At 41.2% G+C, this 21235-nt stretch overlaps 2 protein-coding genes across 3 annotated transcripts; one reads left to right on the forward strand and one right to left on the reverse strand.

Moving 5' to 3' along the window:
* Positions 1 to 483: 483 nt before the first annotated feature.
* LOC115374652 (serine/arginine-rich splicing factor 11-like) lies at positions 484 to 10562 on the reverse strand. 2 transcript variants are annotated; one of them, XM_030073659.1, is made up of 12 exons: positions 10441 to 10562; positions 7702 to 7835; positions 5345 to 5460; positions 3153 to 3233; positions 2986 to 3023; positions 2459 to 2592; positions 1900 to 1978; positions 1691 to 1807; positions 1418 to 1507; positions 1232 to 1315; positions 895 to 1060; positions 484 to 779 (listed from the first exon to the last, which is right to left on the reverse strand). In XM_030073659.1, the coding sequence occupies exons 1-12, from the start codon at positions 10560 to 10562 to the stop codon at positions 588 to 590; spliced, it is 1353 nt and encodes a 450-aa protein (XP_029929519.1). In that variant the 3' UTR covers positions 484 to 587. The 2 variants fall into 2 exon arrangements, with proteins under 2 accessions (XP_029929519.1, XP_029929520.1); XM_030073660.1 differs by lacking the exon at positions 10441 to 10562 and having other exon boundaries at positions 588 to 779; positions 5708 to 7816.
* A 4148-nt stretch (positions 10563 to 14710) lies between these two features.
* rpe65a (retinoid isomerohydrolase RPE65 a) lies at positions 14711 to 19894 on the forward strand. The gene is made up of 14 exons (XM_030075440.1): positions 14711 to 14846; positions 15317 to 15399; positions 15672 to 15822; positions 16143 to 16250; positions 16648 to 16789; positions 16974 to 17121; positions 17807 to 17888; positions 17977 to 18109; positions 18204 to 18343; positions 18476 to 18605; positions 18708 to 18822; positions 18998 to 19092; positions 19177 to 19288; positions 19410 to 19894. The coding sequence occupies exons 1-14, from the start codon at positions 14836 to 14838 to the stop codon at positions 19553 to 19555; spliced, it is 1596 nt and encodes a 531-aa protein (XP_029931300.1). The 5' UTR covers positions 14711 to 14835; the 3' UTR covers positions 19556 to 19894.
* The last annotated feature ends 1341 nt before the right edge of the window (positions 19895 to 21235 follow it).

The raw sequence follows: 21235 nt of genomic DNA on the forward strand, positions 1-21235 counted from the left end.
AAGATGACCAACCCACCACAGAGACAAAAAAAGAACTGTTTCCCCAAATAGATTTTATTATATAAAACATTCCAAACTTTCAAATGACAATAAGCATTTGATATAGTAACTGCATCTTGAGGAAGCTGGGGAACAAGGCTGCAGAGCTGCACCACAATACTCAACATACATCAACATAAACAGGGATATAGTAAGTGGAAAAAAAAAAAAAACAAAATCTGACAACACAAGCTCAAAGAAAAGCAAACCTATTTCCAGTTTTACTAGTTTACATCTGTGGAGGGAAAGGGGAATTGGGTACTTCAAAGCAATGTGAAGAATAGAGCTAAATGTCAGCATGGTTAGGTCAGACTAACCCTAGGCAAAAATGACCCACAGTCCTGCAACTGTGAGAATGTCAAAGAATAGACTAGGTTTTTGTGAGAAACAACAATACATTTCAAGCACACTTCACATTTGAGATTTTCCCAAGTGGGAAAAGAGAAAAAAAAAAATTCTATTACATAACATGTTCACAACCAAAATGGAGGGATAATGCGGGCTGGAGTATGGTGCCCGTTTGGGTGAGGCACAAAGCAGGATGGCACTCAGTCGCTGACATCCATATCTTCTTCATGGTGATCGTCAGCACCGTTAACCTTAGCCTGTTTAATTGGTCGTGCTGTACCGTTACCTTCAACTGAGTGCGGCGACATGGCGGAGTCGTCAGAATCCTTCCTGTCTTCTCTCTCCTTCTCGCTGTCATAGCCTTGCTCCTCTTCGTCATAATCCCTGGTGATCTGTAGCAGAGAGCAGAAACAGCTGACATTTTTAAGTGCACAGTCATGCAGCTGGGCTTACAGCAGAACTCCAATCTTAACTGCACATTTAAAAAAATAGAGAAAATATGCCAACCTTCACATCTCCTTTATCTCCGTCAGATTTCCTCTCCCGCTCTCTCTCCTTGTCTTTACTTCTCTTCTTCTTGCTGGTGGAGCGCTCCCGTTCCTCGCGACTGCGGTCTTTCTCACTCCTGCGGTCCCTTTCCCTGTCCTTGTCCCTTTTCTTCTCCTTCTTGTGTCTGAACAGTAAAGGAAGAAAATTCTAGCTGGGAATTTGTTTCCATACACCCACACAGAAAAATAATAATTTAACACTATAGCCATCTCAGGCTATACTCTCATGGCTGTGTGGACATGCGAAATAATCTGCTAGTGATTTTCACAAGTATATTTCTTGTAAAAAGACCAACCTTCGAGGAGATGGAGACCTGGAGCCTCTCCTTTTTGGGGACTTTCTGGGAGATCGGCTGCCACTGCGACTTCTCCTGCGTCTCCTGAATAGCAAAACAGGACACAAACTTAAATTAATAAGGTTACATTAAGAGTACATTCAATTGGCTTCCACCTAAACAGACCGGGACCCAAACTCTACTCACCGACTAACACTGCGAGACCTCCTGGTTGTGCTGTAGCTTTTCGGTGGCGTTTTGGATCTTCTTCGCCCTGAATCATCTTTTTTCCTATCTCTGTGAACAAAACACTGTTTTAAGATCTCAAAGGTGCACTGTCAGATCTTAAGCTGTTACTTTATTATATGCACTGCATTATAATAAGATTTTATCGTGGGCTATGAAAGTGCTGATGAACAGGAAAGTTCTTGCTGATAAAGGGGGGAAGGTTTGGGGTTTGGCTTTTACACTGATAGGCACCTGGATTTGCTCCGAGATCGCCTTCGGTCTCTGGAATGGGACCTTCTCCTGCGTGGACTCTTGGAGCGCCTCCTGCTTCTGGAGCTCGATCGGCGCCTCGATCTGCTCCTGGATCTCCTGCAACCATAGAATGCATTTTATTTCTTTCTCAACGTGCACAAAGCTTTTTTTCATTTCAGCTGCTGAGTTCATCGACAGTGAATAATCACCTGTGTCTTGAACGTGATCTGGACCTCCTCCTCCTGGACCTGGACCGGGATCGAGAGTGCTTCTTTTTGCTTTCCTTATCTGCAGGACAAAAAAAAATATACATTTAGTTATCACCCAGGTACAGAATTAAATGAACATAAAGAATAAGTCCAGTTATTTTCAAGTTGGGGCTTAAATTTGCTGTTTTTTCCATCATGATTCTGATTTCCTCAGGTTTTTCCACTGGAGGACTACAAACCTCAGTCTGCAGGGAGTGCTGCTCTCCAATATGATCCAGCACAACAAATGAAGGCTCAATCAGTCAAACCCAAAAAGCAATTAAAATAGCCTCTCAACACAGAACATCTCATACAATGGTTACAAATCTTCAAATAGCTGTAATCAAACATTATATACATTTGCATGTTGACAAAAAGTAGAGAAAATGCCCTGCAATAAAAATGAAATAAAAAGGATTAAATAACAACACATAACACACACAAAAAACAAATAACAAATAAATAAATAACATAACACAGAGAGGCGGGGCTGAAACACCCCAAAGCTTTGTCCACTCACTTCCAGGCTCAATGGCAGCAGAGATCAGCGACTGGGCCTCTCTGACTCTCTTCATGGCCTCTTCAATCTCTTTATTAGATGAGTCAGCCTTCAGGCCCGGATTCATAGCCATGCTTGCAGCCATGGGGTTCAGTCTGAAGAAGGGGACATTAATTAAAAAACAGCCCAGTGCTTATTACATGTCATTTGGTGGATATTTTATTCAATGTGCCCGACAGTGTCGTGACTATTATTTTTAGCAAAGTTTGCCCTAGTGGTGGGAATCGAACCCCATATCCACAGAGCCATGCATTAACCAAAATGGTTTACAAAACAATGATTGGTATACTTGACTCAGAAAAGGTTAGAATTTAAATTTGTTGTTATGTACATTGCTGAGGTGTGCTTTTCTTGGTAGACTAAAGCAGCTTAAAGACTACAATGCTTACTAAAGCAACACTTTTAATGTTTTTTTTCTTTCTAAGTATTTACACTGTGCTCAACCGCTGTTTTACTCATGTCTGGAGAGCCTCTTTATAGGGACTTACTTTGGATCTGTCATGAACTTCAATAGCTGATCCGCAGCCTGGAAGAAAACAGTAAGAAGATAAGGTACAGTTTTTGGAGAGAGAAAAAAAAACACTTACTGTATATGAATACATAATTGTGAATACTGTGGGGGAAAAATAAAACGTCATTCAAGAAAAGCTCTCACCTGGGGATTCATATTGGGTCCTGGGAATCCAAAGGCGGCCATTGCATCCATGTTGGGACCACCAAAAGGGTTTCCTCCCATCTGGAATACAGATAACAAACACAAAAACATGTAAAAGACCTATACCAGTCTCTGTGTTCTGCCTGGAGCACTGGTTACAAATGCTTATCCACTCATTCATGTGATCGCCATTTTAAACATTTGGGCTTCGATGCTTCAGCAGTAAAGTCCAAATGCTTAAATCTTGAGTGTTCTTGAATGTTGGGCTGTCGCGGCTGACACATCTCTTCAGTGTCACGCAGATGTTGGGGACCGTGCCCATGGAGTGGCAGACAGGAATGGTGGTTCCCACTTTCAAAGGCCCTGACACATAAAAGCCAAATTCAGTGTGGTGAATGAGTGGCAGAGGACGCTGGGTGGAGGAAACTCTGACTGGCAGCTTGGCCTAAGTGAATCAGGGCACAAGAAGAGAAACTGAAATCCAGTTGTGCTGATATTATACTCACTAGCTAGTGAGGGAACCAGACAGAGGTAGTTGTGGTAAGAAAACCTCCCTCCCGAGAGAGATCTTGGGGCTGTCAGAGGAAGTTAAATTTCTCAGACATTTTCTTGATTCATATCTTTCCATGATCCCGAGGCTTCCAGTTTACATACGAGACTAGTGCCACTTTGCTTCCTTTCACACAGGCATCGAAGGTGTGTGCATGTCAACCGTCAGCTGTTTCATTCTGTTCAGCCTCCCTGGGAAAGCTTATGCCTGGGAAACTCCAGACAATTGTCAAAATATGGATTCAGGGGGGACAATGTGTGATTTGGAGAAGGCTTATAACTGGTCTGTTGAGGCTACAGAGGCTATGGGAGTGAGGCGTGCTGCAGCCTCCACTGTGAGCCATTCAGTCCTTGACTTAACTTAACTTGACTTGCCTTGACTTAACCAGAATGAGAGTTGTGGCCACATTCTTGTCAAGTTGATTACCAGTGGGTGCAGGAGTCTGCTAAGGCTGTGTTTTGTCACCAGTTCTGTTTGTGATTTTCATGGACAGTGCTTCGGGGCACAGTCTGGGATTGGAGGGTGTCCAGTATGGTGAGCACAGAGTTGTGTCTCTGCTTTTTTCCCACTATGAGGATTAAAGTCAGTGGGTGTCGTCCTGTTTGTTGTAAACATGCTGGCATGCAAAGCCCTTTGAGTCTGCAAACAGTGATATTGGGCTCTAAATAAATTGAATTTGAACTTGAACTTGACATGGTCCTGCTGGCTTCATTAAGCTCTGGCCTGCAGCATGGATTGGGATGGTTGGCAGCAGAGAGTGAGCGTAACCACCTCACAGTTTGAGGCCATGTTTCTCTGTAGGAAAGAGGTGGATTGTACCCTCCGAGTTGGGATTAGGTTATTGCCCAAAGTAGAGGAGTTCAAGTACCTCAGGTTCTTGTCCACAAATGAGGGGAAAATGGAGCTGGAAAAATCGACAAAAAAAAACTGGGCCAGCGGGCACAGTTAAGAGGTCGACCACTGTGGTAAAAAATGAGCCAAGCCTGAAGGCAAAGCTCTCGATTTACTGGTCAATCTTTGTTCCAAACTTCACATATGCTCATGAGCTTCGGTCAGTGACCGAAAGAATGATGTCGCAGCTGAAATTATCTTTGTTTGAAGAGTGGCCGGGCTCACCCTTAGGGTTAGGGTGAGGAGCTCAGACATCTGGGAGCAGCTCAAAGTGGAGCCGCTGCACCTCGATGTTGAAAAAAAGCTAGTTGAGGTGGTTCAGGCACCTAACACATATAATTAGAATGCCCTTCAAGCACCTCCCTGTGGAGAGGGAGGTCCAACTGAGAGGAGACCCGAGGGCCGACCAAGAGCATGCAGGGGGAGACTATATTTCAAGACATTTTATGATTAAAAGTAAAATGACACTGTGTCCCTGCTACTATATGCCAGCAGCAAATCATAGTCATGAGAATAAAATCTCATATAATTACTTTTCTGGCAAAGTAGCATACACTTCTGGCGTCTTTAAGTTTTTATATAAGTGTGGGTAATTGTAAACAAGCTGACAATTAGTAAGTGCAGTTTTAAATGCCACAAAATGATATACCAGACCAGTTAAAGAAAACAGTAGCTTCTAAAGTCAAGTTCCATGATACAGTTAAGAACAAAACTAGCAGGTTTCTCTTGTTCATAGAATTTGAAATCTTACTGGTGGATTGGGCATCGGATTGGGTGTTGGAAGAAGTCCTCCTCCGGGCAGAATTCCTGCAACAGCATTTGCTGGCGCCAGCAGTGACAAAGCTTTAGCCTCATCTGGAATAGAGCCTACAGGAAAACGAAACAGGCATTAGGAAAGGAAGACAATGTTCACACAAACATCAACTACAGAGCAGACATTTTGGGAAAAAAGAAAAACTTCACACTTCATTTCTTCAAATTAAATTCATCTCAACATGGTTACCTTCTAGATCTGAGAAGAGTTCCCTTAATTCATTTAATCATCAATGCAGTCGCATAACTAATGCTCGAATATATCACACTACTCCAATGAACACTGCCAAGAATATATCACCTGAACATGTTTTTTAAGTCATGAACCAAACGTTAGCAAGCACAGCTGCTTCTCCAGTTGGGTGTGCCCTCAATTTTCATATAGACGTTTACTGAAACAAGCGACTCACGTTGGCGGCTTCGCTACTAAAAGCACACAGAGAAAAATCGAGATACACAGAACAAAGAGAATTTCAGGGATTTGGCAAGAAAACTATACAGACTATCAGTTTCTACTTACCAAAAACAATTGTCAGAGGATATACACTAAATAACAATTACAGAATTCAGGGTAGGTAGTGTGTCTGCTGTACATCAATTTTCAAGTAACCTTACCTGTCACTGCTCTGCAATTAACCTAAATTATGTAGAGGCTGACAATTAATTTGTCAATATGTCCAATCAAAAAAAAATAATAATTACGTTTATTTGTAATTTGCCTTTGATTATATAAAAATGGCCCAAATTGGACAGTTCACACCTCAATAGTATCCCCAAAAGGAAAAGAAAAAAAAAGACATTAAAATTAATCCACCCCTAAAGAAACAATTCTTTCACAAAAGACACATCCTAAATATGGACACACAACAATGACAACATTTAAAAAAGGGCACACTGGAGAGAGAATTTGCTGCAGGAGACAAAACTGTTGGGTGGTTTTTTCAGCAGGGCCTGGTATACAGGACTGGCTGAGCCAGGAAAAAGAACTGTAAAACACAACAACAAAAAAGACCACTGTTAAAGAGAGAGTATTGTACTAACATTGTGTCATGTCCGATGGGTATCTAAGACAACTGTTGACTAGATGCAGTATAATTAACATGAGACAGTAATTTGGGTGTAACAGTAGCAGGAATGTGAATCAAATGAATTCTCGACCAGTGTTCCCCTTGTCACGTCCCAAAATGAGCTCATGCTAGTTAGTGTGTGCAGTGTAGCTGGCCAGTGCTGTGTGTACTCTTCTTACCACTTGTATTGAGACCAAGTCTGATCATCAACACCCAATCATGCTGCACAGCGTTATGCATTACCATTATGCTTTTTGCCACCTGTCCACAATAAATAATTGTCTTGCAAATCTTTATTTCTACAATCGATTTAGGCATTCTTAGAGAACATGACTTCATCCATCAAATAGATGGATGAGCAGCGTTCAAGGGTGTTGCAAAAATAATACAGACACAGCCCTATTCAAAGGCTATGCCTCTGATATCTGATCTATTTCATACCATCCACTAAAATACCTAAAAAAGAGAGAATGAGAAAGAAAGAAAGACAAGGCAGAGAAAGAATAGAGGACACAAAAAGAGAGGGGTGGGGCTTGAAATGCTTGCTGGCCTTTGCAAATGTCTACAATCCCCTGTTGGCAGGCAGAGGACCACTTTCAGCCATCAACGAGGGGGCTGCTTTTGCCTTCTCCACTACAAAAATCACACACACACAAATAACAGAGAGAAGTTTAACAGAGGATAGTCCAATATGGGGGAGAAAATAAAATGCATGATTAAGCGTTTACACAAATTTATTTCTGAACTTTGAAGTGTCTGCAGCGCCCACAGCTTGGGAATGTACAAATCCTAGTCCGTAAAGCAGACTTTGGTATACTGTGCTTTTCCCAAAATAAAACCATTGCTTTAGGCAGAGACATGCCACTAGAAATGTGCTTTACCGATCAAGTTAAATCCGTTCCATCACAAGTGTTGAACTCGACTTGTGAAAAAGAATATGGACTGCAGTGTCACAGTATACCAAGGATCTGAGTTCAGAGGCCTGTTTTCAACACTTCTGCCATGGGATATACACAACAGGAGGGAGTGGCATTAATGATGACATTCACAAAATTAGCTTAATAAGTACATATCATGAGTTGACCAAAGTGGACTGTTGTCAATCTACAAGTGGGATAGTGAAAATCCGTTTTACTGCTTTAGATGTTCACCGACACCCCACTATTCAAGCATTACTTCATTCAATCAACAATGGCCACTCATACATGGGAGTAAGTATGACACCAACCTTCAGCAAACGGGACCACAATCAGCGCTCTGTCCACAAAGACGGTGTTAGTCAAATGTTGAGACACTCCAACAGACTCTGGCTCCTGGAACTTCACAAAGCACACCCGGGATGTCACTGGCATAGGAGAATCGCTGTCGGGAAATAAGAGCAATACATCAAACAAAGCCGACAAGGCAGACAGTCAACAGAAACACAGCAACTTTGTTTTATTTTCTGCTTTGACGGTGTGATGCAGTACACTCGTGATACTGTGAGAATCCTGTGTCTATTAAGCTCTTAAATAATGGCAAATAAGCTAAGGTAGGCACTGTCTTGTGATCTCCTTTTGCACGTTTGCACTGGTATTGAGCAGCTCATTTTATTTATCTTAAATAAAAGGTTGAATGGACCTCACTGTATCTGAGAAGGAGAATACATCTTTTAATTTTTATAGCTAAAGCCTTAATGTTCAAATTACCCCATTACATATGCAGCCTGTTATCCATCCGTCATCAAACATACACTACTCACAAAAAGTTAGGGATATTCGGCTTTCAGGTGAAATTTCAGGATGAACCTAAAATGCATTATAACCTTTACAGGTGAACTTAATGTGACCTTCTGTAAACTTTTGAATGCACATGTCCAACTGTTCAGTGTTTCAGTACTTTTTGCACTTTTGTTCTCTAACAAGGAGTTTAACGGCAAAATTCATATCAGGTGTTTGATGCTCCAGCTCATCGAGGTCGTATCATTAGGGAATGGCTGCTGGAGACTGGGGTACCTCAAATGGAGTGGCCTGCACTTTCTCCAGACCTGAATCCCATAGAAAACCTATGGGATCAGCTGAGTCGCCGTGTAGAGGCTCGGAGCTCTGTACCCCAGAACCTCAATGTCCTGAGGGCCGCCCTTCAAGAAGAGTTGGATGCCATGCCTCAGCAGACAATAAGTCGACTTGTGAACAGCATGAGACGTCGTAGTCAAGCTGTAATTGATGCTCAAGGGCACATGACAAGTTATTGACACTGACATTTTTTGCTGTGGTATATCCACCACTGTTGTTGGCTTTTGTTTCAAGAAATTGTTTGAGATGAGGAAATCACCAGTGTATGCTTCTACTTAAATGCCCTACTTTCATGATATAATATCACTGTAGCGTGAACATTTTCCGTTTTCTATAAATTTCACCAAAAAGCCAAATATCCCTAACTTTTTGTGAGTAGTGTATAATACACGTTCTTCAAATAAGCTTCTTCTTCAAACTCCTTTTCCACGGACAGAGTTGGGGAAATCTGCCTTCCATGCCTATGCACCACATGCATGGAATGAGCTGCAAAGCCTTCTTAACTTAGATTCCCTACCTACAATTCATATTTTTAAAAGTCTGTTAAATACTGTCCTTACAGAACAATGTCATTCTGATATAGGCCACTTACAACATGCTGTTGATTTTTTTTTTTTTTTTTTTTTTTTTTTCCTCTGCTTAGTGCTGGTGATCCTAGCCCTGGATTAGCCTGTATTGTCTTGTCAGCCTTTGTCTTTGTGTAATGGTACCCCTCTGTGTGTCTATGTGTAATTGGTGTCCTTCTGTGTTTGAAACTTTTTTATGCTGCCATTTTGACCAGGACTCCCTGGAAGAAGAGACATTGTGTCCCAATGGGACCTTCCTGGTAAAATAAGGGATAAATAAATAAATAAATAAATCTCTTTTAAAACTTTCGTGAAATTAGTCATTACGACTGACTGTCGCTGTTTTATGTTTGGTGTTGAATGTATGATGCCAAATGCTGTCTTTTTAATGGCTGTGGCAAGGGTGAAGAGCCCATGACAAATTTCTCACTTTGTGGGACAATAAAGTTGATCCTGATCTTGAATTCACCCACTATACAAAGTAAGCATGGACACCCACAGCCACGGGTGATAATGCCACTCTGACTGTAAATGATCATCACAGGCCTAAGATATCTGAATCCGTTTGACTATTTGACCTAGAGCTTCCTGGCTGACTTTCAGCTCATAGCTCATTAGGAATCAGCCCCTTAAATGGAAAGAAAACAACTATTACTTCACTATCTCAAGCACCAAATTAGATTAATAGCTAAACTCAGTAAAATCAGTCTGAACAGTGAATACTGCAAAGCGTCACAGGTGAAAGGTCCATAAATATTCTACAAATATTTTAATGTATTATTCTTGTAGGGTATGCAAAGCTTGTTGTTGTATTGCTTGAGTTGATGCACTTCATTTATCTTCTTACTTGTTGTTAGTTTAGTGTTGATGGGTGTATATTATGTAGTCTACTATTGTTCCTGTGCAATGTCCGGTCAACCTGCTGCTGTGACACAATGACTTTCCAGTTTGGGATTAATAAATCCCATCTACCAATCAATCAATCTATTAAGAACACTTACAATGAGTAAAATAATAAAAGTGGGAATAATTAGCTACATTAAAATGTTGTAAGTACTGATTGCATTATCCACACTTAACAAGAATAACTGATTATATACATGCTTGATAATTCCTGAAACTACTCTAAAATTACTACAACAGGGTCACCTTTGTGTGCCTTTACCTAGTTTCAGTTGTTACCTTGGTGATGTAACACACAGATGCGGTGTCCGTTCATTAGACTGGGGTTAGCTAGCTGGAGATAGCTAACACTTCAGCAAAGAGGGCTTACATTTCCACCGCATTAATTAATATTAATATCAACCATTAAATTGTGTGGCTACCTCGACGTGATGTTAAACTTACTCTGGAGGAAACAACTTGAGCTCCTCGATGGTTCCCAGAAAGCCGAACAGCATTCTCATCTGCTCGGATGTGGTGCTCGGTGACACATTCGTCACTTGGACCACCTTGGTGGAGTAATTCATTTTCCCGGCTGAACCCGCAAATCAAACAACACTAACTTTAACCGCTGGGACTGAATGACACCTCAAATGTGTCCACTAAGTCGCTTAAAGGTGTAATGAAGTCAGTTTGAAGGCAGAAAGGTGGCTGGTTAGCTAGTTGACTATAACGACAGACTGTTGCTTTCCAGCGCCATGTTGGGGTAAGTCCTGACCGCAGTGCGCATGCGTGCCGAGCTCTGCAGCTGTGGAAATAACGTCAGGGTAATGGAAATAATTAAACATTATCCATTTACAACAGCAGGGACTATATTAACAAAACCAGTTATGTGGTTAAGTTATTAGTCAGTGTCTTTACGCGTCGTGGAGAGAAGAGAAATTTCATAACCCTGTCGACACAGACAGTGAATGGCCAGCAGGGGTCGCCAGCCTCACAGCAGCTGGAGGTGATGGGGTAATTTACCAGCACATTGACTAGTTATCATAATTTCTTCAGCAAGGTTATTATAATTAACAAAAACTAAAATAAAAACTAAAACTAGGTGTGAAAAAATTACTTAACTGAAATCAAAATTACAACTAGACTTTAGAAAAAAAAAAAAAACTAAAAGATATCATTCTGTGTTCTTACTGACCAAAAACTAACTAAGATAAAATAAAGTATAGCCTCTAAAAATGTCTTCAGTTTTAGTCTTTGTCAGTTTGGTCAAATTTGTCAACATAACAAGCATGAGGAGGCATTGGTGCTGATGTTTATTGAGACTGACTGCCTTCACAAAGTGTTGTGCTTTCATTGTAATACCTTTTCTGAACTTCTTAAATTATACACGCTCCAAATTATAATGAAAAAAAAAAACAGGAGGAAATATTGAAAATAATAAAACGTAAACAAAAGGTAAACATTGTTAAACAATAGAAACTAAACTGAAACATGCAAAACCAAAATTAAAATAAAAACTAAAGAGAAATACAAAACTGTAATAACATTGTTCTGGCGTTTATAATACTGGGGCTTGTGGTGGATTAATTGTTCCATCATTAAAGTCTGCCACAGCTATTTTCAGTTGCATAGGAAGTCCTTCCTCTATCTCCTCTTCATTTAAGAACAATCACATTCATTATATGGACAAAAGTATTGGGCCACCCTGCACATTACACCTACAGGAGCTTTTATTACATCTCATTCTAAACCCATAGGTAGTAATATGGAGTTGGTCCTCTCTTTGCAGCTATAACAGCTTGCATTCTTCTGGGGAGACTTTCGATAAGATTTTGGAGTGTGTCTGTGGGAATTTTTGCCTGTTCATCCAGAAGAACATTAGTGAGGTCAGACACTGATGTTGGGCGAGAGGGTCTGGCTCACAATCTCTGTTCTAGTTCATCCCAAAGGTGTTGGATGGGGTTGAGATCAGGGCTCTGTGCGGGCCAGTCAAGTTCTTCCACACCAAATTCAGCCAACCATGCCTTTATGGAGCTTGCTTTGTGCACTGCGGCTCAGTCATGCTGGGACATAAAAGGGCCTTCCCCAAACTGTTCCCACAAAGTTGGAAGCAGAGAATTGTCCAAAATGTCTTGGTGAGATGAAGCATTAAGATTTCCCTTCAGTGGAGCTAAAGGGCCGAGGCCAACCTCAGAAAAACAAGCCCATAGCGTTATCCCTCCTCCACCAAACTTTACAGTTGGCACAGTGCAGTCAGGCAGGGAACGTTCTTCTGGCATTCACCAAACCCAGACTTGTCCATCAGAACGCCAGATAAAGAAGCGTAAATAGTTGCTGCACAGAACACATTTCCACAGTCCAATGGCGGCGTGCTTTACACCACTCCATCCGATGCTTGGCGTTGTGCTCGGTGATGTAAGGCTTGCATGCTGCTGCTCGGCCATGGAAACTCATGCCACGAAGCTCCCAGCACACCGTTTTTGTGCTGACGTTAATGCCAGAGGAGTTTTGGGGCTCTGCAGTTATTGAATCAGCAGAGCATTGGTGACTTTTACGCACTATGTGCCTCAATGCTCGGCGTGGTCAAGTAATACCACTTACAGTTGATGGTGGACTATCCAGGAGGGCATAGACAGATTAACACAAACCCAGACCCTGGGCACGAACGCTGAGGGCCCTGTATAATTAATTTTACACACTCAACTCAACCCAGAATAATATGTTATTATATATTATTATCGCTATGTACGTTTTTGCGAACCCGTGTCGTGGCTTCTCCATGTTGTCAAATGCATGTCTAACGTTAACGATGTAAATTGTGTATCCAGGTCAAATGACGTGACCCACCACGTGATTGACGCGTGACCTTGGCTTGACTGAGAAACATTTTTGCTAAAACATTTTTTTGTACAAAAAAGACGTAAATTATGAGGGATTGGTGTTTGATGGGGGCCCACATTTATTTTCATGAAAAAAAAAAAAAATACACTCTTGGCCAAGAATGGCCAATGACCCTGACTGGCTGCCAGGACCCTGGGCACGTGCCCAATGTGCCCGTGCTGGGATCCGCCATAGCAGGAGGGAATAAATTTGTTGAACTGACCTGTTGGGGGCATCCTATCACACAACTATTACAGCACCACATTCAAATTCAGTGAGCTCTTTAGAATGAGCCATTCTTTCACAAATGTTTAGAAAGGCAGACTGCATGGCAAGCTGCTTGATTTTATACACCTGAGGCAACGGGACTGAATGAAACACCTGAATTCAGTGATTAAGAAGTGTGTCCCAATACTTTTGTCCACATAGTGTCTGTTTGGGTTTGGGTTTGGTTTGGATGCTGGCAAGTTTCCATGGCCTGCAAATTATGAGACTGAATTTATCTACATATGGGTGTTTTCACACCTGTGGTCTGTTTGCTGTGGTTGGAATCAGTGGAATAATTGATTCTTTGTTGCATTGATCATTTGGTTCGGATTGATTTCACACGTAAAAAAAAAAAAAAATTTCAAACGAGCCCCAGTGCTTTGAATAGCGTCTTCACAGTGGTTCAGTGGTTTGTAAAATTGTGGTCACAGATTTCAGATTCAAGCACAAGTAGCCCTACTGAAAACGTGGCTAAACTTGTAATGCTGTTCCCAAATGAGATGAAAGACTGTTCAATGTTGCGAAACCACATATTTTTTCCTCCCTCTCTCACTCTCTCACTCTCTCTCTCACTCTCTCTCTCTCTCTATGCTGTGATGTTGACACTTCACAAAGTAACTGATTACAATTGGAGCAATATCTAAATATCAATTAAATATGATAACATTATGGGTTTAACAATCCAACATGTGTTTTTCTTTTTTTGGGGCATCACAACCTTGGCACTGACACAACTGGCCTCTCCTCTAATGGCATTTATTCCCATGAGACTGAGAAACAATGCGGCTTTTGTCTTCAGCCCATGTCAAACGTAATCCTTACACCTGGATTATGGTTGAGACAAGCACTTTAAGGCACTCTGTGTATCAGACTAAAGAACAAATAGGCACATTTCGTCATGCACAATGGTCATCATCCAACACAATGGACTAGTGAACAGAGGGCTGACTAAAATAAATAAGATGTTTGTATTTATAGTTGAAAACCAATGAAGGATCACTCAGTCCTGAAATTGTTAGTATGTGTTATTTATATCTGGAGTATATCTGGATCTGCTATTGATTATTTCATACAGCCTATTTTTTCCATTTTTTATTTAGGGTTTTAGGGTGCTGATTTATTTATTTACCCAAATATAAACCTAGTCATATTTTCCTGATGTACTGTGTAAGGTTTTAAGTCAGTTCTGTAGACCTATACTTTACAGTGTTTACAGTGCTCACTCATCAGTGTATACCGGCCATTCAAGTGGAATTTGGATCCACATTTATTTATGTTTTCATTAAGACGGCCTCACGTTTTTTTTTTTTTTAATTAGCTCGACACAAATACTCTGAATTACACGTCTGTGCAACCCAGTGTAACTGCATCTTGCTGGGTAAGGCCAAACAATTGGGACGATTGAAAAATCACATGCGGCATTGCAACATGTTTGCCAAACAGAGTTCTAATTTTGTGAAATATTCTCTGCATTAAATCCGGTCTCAGAGGGGTGGCCATTGAGTCCTTTAGTAAAGGATCTTGGCACAATGGGATTCTTGTTGTCGGTGCGACGTGATTGGCGGAGAATGGTTCATGTGTGCAGTGACTGCAAGGGGGACTATATGCATAAATACGCCAAATCCACTGGGAGAGCAGAGACTTCCAGTTCAGAAGTGACCACAGGTTTCCTACTGGTTGTTTTGTGTGTTCCCACAACAAGAAGGAACAATGGTCAGCCGGTAAGTTCAATATGCTGAATTTCAACTATTCCTAAATCATACAATTGCATACCAGTCTCATATGTTTGAAGTAGTGACAGCATTTTTGCAAGAATGTGCAAAGGAAGGTTTTGCCATCAAGGGATAAATGAAATTCAAAATACCTTAAGCTAAGATGAATTGTCTGGACTGAATCTCTGTAATCTGGTATTTAGAGCTTCGCAGAGATTTCTCTTACTTGATCCTGTGACTTACGGAGTGATAAGAATGTTTAGTGTACTTGCAGCTGAATACTTAATGCTCTTGAGGGATTTAAAAGGTCATGTTAAACTACAGCTGCTGCTGAGAACGTGAACTGTATGACCTGCTGAAAATGCAGATTTTAATAATTTGAACAGGCAAACGGGTACAGTTAACTGGGCTGCAAATATCCTAAATTTAATTCACCTGACTGGATCATGGGTAAATCTCTTTCTTTTTGGCTGGAACAGATTTGAACACCCAGCTGGTGGCTACAGGAAGATTTTTGAGACATGTGAAGAGCTATCGGAGCCACTTCCAGCAACAGTCACAGGTTTGTTGGCATCTTTCCACCACAAACCCACCACACACCCCAGGCTACAAGCTCTCTGACAGCGTTACTGCAGGGTTTGTGCTGTTCCCTGTTAAGGAAACTCACCCTCAGATACTGCTCCATATTCACTTTGCAATACAAGACACATCGCTCCAAAGCGTTGGAGGCACAGAGCACGAAGCAGGCTCTAATAATGCATCTCAACAAACCTACATATTTATTTTTAAAAAAAAACAACCTCTCCGATTTATGTTCATTTTGTTGCTCTACAGGTAGGATTCCTTCATTTCTGAAAGGAAGTCTTCTCCGTTTGGGACCTGGCCTTTTTGAGGTCGGAGATGAACCCTTCTATCACCTCTTCGATGGCCAGGCCCTTATGCACAAATTCGACTTCAAGAACGGGCAGGTCACCTACTTTCGGAAGTAAGACTAAAAACGTATTCATTACATTAGTAGTGAGCGGCAAGTCATAGTTATTACAGGTACATCTGATGCTGACTGAGGAAAATCTGATTAAAGATCAGAATTTCATTTGTAGGGGTCTTTCTGATGTTGCATTCAATGAATTATGACTGAATTCATTTTAACATTCAAGCCTACACAATAGTTATGAAGACAGAATCATATGTTTTGTTTTGTTGATTTTTTAAATGCTTGCCAGTGAATTTACAAATTTGTTATAAAACACTAGATGCAATGCTTTGTGGTGAAATTCTGAATGCTGTCTTCTCTTCCACATTTAGGTTTGTCAGAACAGATGCTTATGTGAGAGCCATTACAGAGAAGCGTGTGGTGATCACCGAGTTTGGCACCTTTGCTTACCCCGATCCCTGCAAAAACATTTTCTCCAGGTTCGTAACCACCGACAGTTTGGCTATCAAAGGAGCATAAAGATGGCTGTCTCTTGTATTGATGTCTGTCAGCTCTCCCAGCCCAACCTTCAGTCCAAGATATTTTCAGTATTTTCGCTGTCAGTTCCTCTGTGTCCAAACTGGCGTGAATGGAGTTAGACATTTGGAGACATTGCACTGTAGAATGGAATTAAAAGTAATGAAATCAAACAGGAAAGCTGCCATCTTCATCCATCAAATTCATTCATGTATTTTCCACAGGGCTCTTCAAAATTGTTTTGTAAATGCAAGATTGTCACTCTGTCATGTTACATTTCCACTTTTGTTGTTGGTTATAATTGGCTTTGATTAACATCCTCATGTATCCGTGTGATCCTTTTTCTTTTTCTATGTCCAGGTTCTTCTCTTACTTCAAGGGTGTTGAGGTGACAGACAATTGCCTGGTGAATGTTTACCCCGTTGGTGAGGATTTTTATGCTGTAACAGAAACCAACTACATCACTAAAGTCAACACTGAAAACCTGGAAACACTGAAAAAGGTACATAAATACAATTTCCTCATATAGATCGACACCATCCACTGGTATCAGCACTATTCCACATTTTATTCCATCTTCCTCCCTGCTACCCTCTTTTAAACCTTATTAAACCGTCTTTGTATTAGGATAATTTGTTGAATGGATTAAAAGTACATGCAGTATAATTCATTTTATTTATGTGAAGGTCGATATATGCAACTACATCAACATCAACGGAGTGACAGCCCACCCCCATATTGAGAGAGATGGAACTGTTTTCAACATCGGAAATTGCATGGGGAAAGGAGCAACACTGGCCTACAACATTGTCAGGATTCCACCCACACAAAAAGGTTATTATTGGTGCTGTTATTACTGGATGTGGTGATAAATATACAGTCCACAGGCACTTAAACAGTGCTGTGGAGCAAAGACAAAGCTGTGCCCCCTCCTTTGAATTGTCAGAAAACCTAGGCTTTTGATTTATGTTGCATCTTCTACAGAAAAGTCTTTAGGTGGGATAACTTCTGATCATGTTCTGATTATTTTGGGCCAAAATGAATCACCATGAGACTTAAAATAAGCAATTTTCTTTACATCAGTCAGACCCTAAAGCCCACTTCTAGATTAAGCTTTCAGTATACAACATAAGGAGGCACAAGGACTTCAGTCACTTGATGTAATCCGCCATGATCTACTTTGCTTTGAAATATTGTTGCAAAAAATAGTCTGTTCTAATTAATGTTTACATGTGTTAATTATTTAATACTGCCCAATGCCCAGCAGAAAGTCTCGAGAAAGAGTCTGTACAACAGTATGTTCCACTTACACCCTTTTAAAGGCAATTTTTTGATCCTGACTTGGGATCTTTGTCAGATTGGACCTGACAAAGACAAAGATTATTGGTGTGCAGACTCTTTCTCAAGGCTTGCTTCCTGCCTCAATCCAGAATCCGCTGAAGGATGTGCGACATTTCTCACTTTTTTTCCAACGTTCATAATACAACTTATCACTCTATGCTTTTGTGGTCCTCACTAGATAAGTCTGACCCCATTGAGAAGTCCAAGGTGGTGGTCCAGTTCCCAAGTGCTGAGAGGTTCAAGCCCTCCTATGTGCACAGGTGTGTAATACCCACAGTGTGTTGTGTCAGTAGTCTGCGAGGTAAATTATTCCATAAAATTCACATAATCTCCTCTCCTTTGTCTCAGCTTCGGCATGTCAGAAAACTACTTTGTCTTTGTGGAGACCCCTGTGAAAATCAACCTGCTGAAGTTCCTGAGTGCCTGGAGTATCCGAGGCTCCAACTACATGGACTGCTTTGAGTCCAATGAGACCCTTGGGGTAAGAATTCACATGATCTCATCTTACATTTGATGTGTTTTATTGGGTATTCCCCTGCAACCCTGTGACATCTGTTTCAACGTGCACTTCACAGACTTGGTTCCACATTGCCAAAAAGGACCCTGGAGAGTACATCGATCACAAGTTCAGAGGAGCTGCCATTGGCCTGTTTCATCACATCAATACTTACGAGGACCAAGGCTTTGTTGTGGTGGACCTGTGTGCATGGAAAGGGTACAAAACCAAAGAGCTACATAGTGGATTCAAAATACAGTCATTAGATTCTTGACCTTTACCTGATCTTGAAAACAAGAATTATCGATTACAGGGAGAGTGCTCTTGCTCATGATCTTTTCATGTTTGTAGTTTCGAGTTTGTTTACAACTACCTCTGGCTGGCCAACCTGCGGGCCAACTGGGATGAGGTGAAGAAGGCAGCCATGATGGCACCCCAGCCGGAAGTGCGAAGATACGTTATTCCTTTGGACATCCACAAGGTAGGTCACATGTCTTACCCTTTGGAAAGAAGGGACTGAATTTGCCAATCAAGGATGTCATGCCTCAGGTTCTTTATTGTTCTTATGTCACTGTTCATGTAGGAAGAGCAGGGGAAGAACTTGGTCAGCCTGCCGTACACCACGGCCACAGCAGTGATGCACTCCGATGGGACAATCTGGTTGGAGCCTGAAGTGCTTTTCTCTGGACCTCGCCAAGGTGACAACACACACCCATATACCCTATACTGGTCAAGCTCAAGGTTGTTTTAATGTCTCCTATGGGAGAAAATGTCTTTGATCAGGCACCTAACACATCTCACTACCACATAATACAAACTTTCACTTTGCAGTAGTTTATCACTGTTTATCTCCTGATTCTTTTTCCCCAACAGCCTTTGAGTTCCCTCAGATCAACTACGAGAGGTACGGAGGGAAGAATTACACTTATGCCTATGGGCTGGGTCTCAACCATTTCATCCCTGACAGGGTAAGTTAATAAAATGTCTGCTGATTCAGTATGTAGAAATGATAGGCTTTTTTATTGACTTTATTTTTGTTCACCTGTGTGTAGATCTGCAAGTTGAATGTGAAGACCAAGGAGACCTGGGTATGGCAGGAGCCTGACTCCTACCCGTCAGAGCCGCTGTTTGTGCAGACCCCTGATGGTGTAGATGAGGATGATGGTATGTCAGCAATAGACATAAATACATCAATCATTTCTTGTACCATAATAGAGGTAAATGTAAGGTAAATAACTGGTGATTCAGGTTTTTTTGTTAAGAGAGACTGTTATTGTGCTCACAGGTGTGCTGCTGACCATTGTGGCGGCCCCTGGTTCCCAGAGACCAGCGTTCCTCCTCATCCTCAATGCCAAGGATCTGTCTGAGATTGCCAGGGCAGAAGTGGACTGCGGCATTCCTGTCACCTTCCACGGGATGTACAAACCCTAATGTGGCATTTCTCAGGGCACAAACTTTAATCATCCATTCCAGGGAATCAGCTCTCACTCTGCATTAGAACAAGAATAAAGGATGACAAAGTCCCATCAAGGTCGATCAGCCAACACGATTTCATGTTCTGTTGTGTGGGCAACTTTTGATTCAGGGTGGTTGTGAAAAATCTTAACAGTGTGTACATGGAAACTGACGATGAGTCACAGACTCCAATATGATTTCCCTACCCTGTAACCCAACTTGGTAAAACCACATACTGGAATTTGCAAGTATGAATTGTCAAGACAATGTCAATGTTGTGCCAATAATGAAAATAAAATGATTTGTTTGTTCCTATTCTGTCTCATGTGAATACTTAATAGCTGGTTTACAAAAAAGAGTGGATTTAATATAAGTTCATATATTCATATATATTCAATGACCCACACTCCAATCAGCGAACAAAACACAAACATAGATAACTTATCATAAAGCATTTACAGTATAATGTTTGCAAAAATTTCAATATTTCATTGGAACAATGACAGCAATATGCCAGGTTAGTTGGCAAATCTACAATGTTAATGTTGCAAAATTATTCATTAACTTGTTCATATTCAAATAAATATGCATTTTATAGTTGCAGAGGCGAAGGTGCCCTGATGTTCAAAGTGTACCTTGGGACAGATCTTCACCCAATGCCTAAATTCATTGGCACATATTCAAGTGTTGTCTGTCCTTGTAAATCAATTTTTTTGCCACTTCTGCAGATTGTCCTCATACTGGCTAAAAGCCCCAGGAGATCCAAAGTGGACAGAGTGTCTTGGGCACTGACTCCATGACCCATTTCATAATCTCTTTGTGGGTAGGGTAGTGAGTAGGGAGATTGCCCTTTAGCTTGAAAGTCTTGGTTCAAGCCCCCATGACACCAGGCTTTTGCCTCGCTGAAAAACCCTGGATTAAGACAGCCACTTCGACCAGCTCTGTAACCTCTTTTATAAGAGGCTAAGCGAAAAGAGATCAAATGAGCGTAACGACAGGAGTGTCTTCTGAGGACGATACTGCAGTCTGCCTCCCGAAAATAAGCTTTGACAAATACAAGAGCAAATAAATATTTTCTCAATCTTTCAGCTACAACTCTTTTGAGATAAGCCATTGTCATACAGGCCTGCATTTGAACCACTGACCTTTCCAAAGACGTCTATTCTTTGTTTTACACACAGTTGTCTGAATGTAATCTTGTAAAGAAACAACGTGCAGAATTTTCTGATCAGACCATTGCACCACAACAAAGCTGATTAACTGCGTCAATGGTTAATCTCAGGATAGGCATGTTGAAACTCCTCAGAGGCGTGGATGTGTAGCCCCTGTATTTAATGTGGGAAAGGGGCCATAAAGTGACCTCAAATTGACATCAGGTCAAAGAACAATTTTACCACTTTATACTATATTCGTGACAGTGTTATGAATCCAAGAGTAAGACCATTTGCTACCATCTGCTGAAATTTTTGAGTTACTGCAGTATCAATTTCATCATGTCATTTTGTCTGGAGTCTTCTGGACAGGACCAACAGAGACTGATGGGAAAAGACAATGGCCTGAGTTCAGGAGGAGAAAGCGGTGGACTTTCTTTGTAATTACAATCAAATCAAACTCATATTTGTGTATCACATTCGCAAGACTCTTAAAGGCCATGTG

Source organism: Myripristis murdjan, chromosome 17 (assembly GCF_902150065.1).
Source record: "Myripristis murdjan chromosome 17, fMyrMur1.1, whole genome shotgun sequence".
Lineage (NCBI taxonomy): Eukaryota > Metazoa > Chordata > Actinopteri > Holocentriformes > Holocentridae > Myripristis > Myripristis murdjan.

Excerpts from the sequence above, each read along its gene's own strand:
- LOC115374652 (XM_030073659.1), bottom strand. The coding sequence starts at position 10,562 with ATGAATTACTCCACCAAGGTGGTCCAAGTGACGAATGTGTCACCGAGC. Across the intron at positions 3,024-3,152 it reads GACCCAATATGAATCCCCAG|GCTGCGGATCAGCTATTGAA; the intron begins GTGAGAGCTTTT and ends GTTTTCTTCCAG. Across the intron at positions 2,593-2,985 it reads AAGTTCATGACAGATCCAAA|ACTGAACCCCATGGCTGCAA; the intron begins GTAAGTCCCTAT and ends CCCCTTCTTCAG.
- rpe65a (XM_030075440.1), top strand. Across the intron at positions 15,823-16,142 it reads CAGGTCACCTACTTTCGGAA|GTTTGTCAGAACAGATGCTT; the intron begins GTAAGACTAAAA and ends TTCCACATTTAG. Across the intron at positions 19,093-19,176 it reads ACCATTTCATCCCTGACAGG|ATCTGCAAGTTGAATGTGAA; the intron begins GTAAGTTAATAA and ends ACCTGTGTGTAG.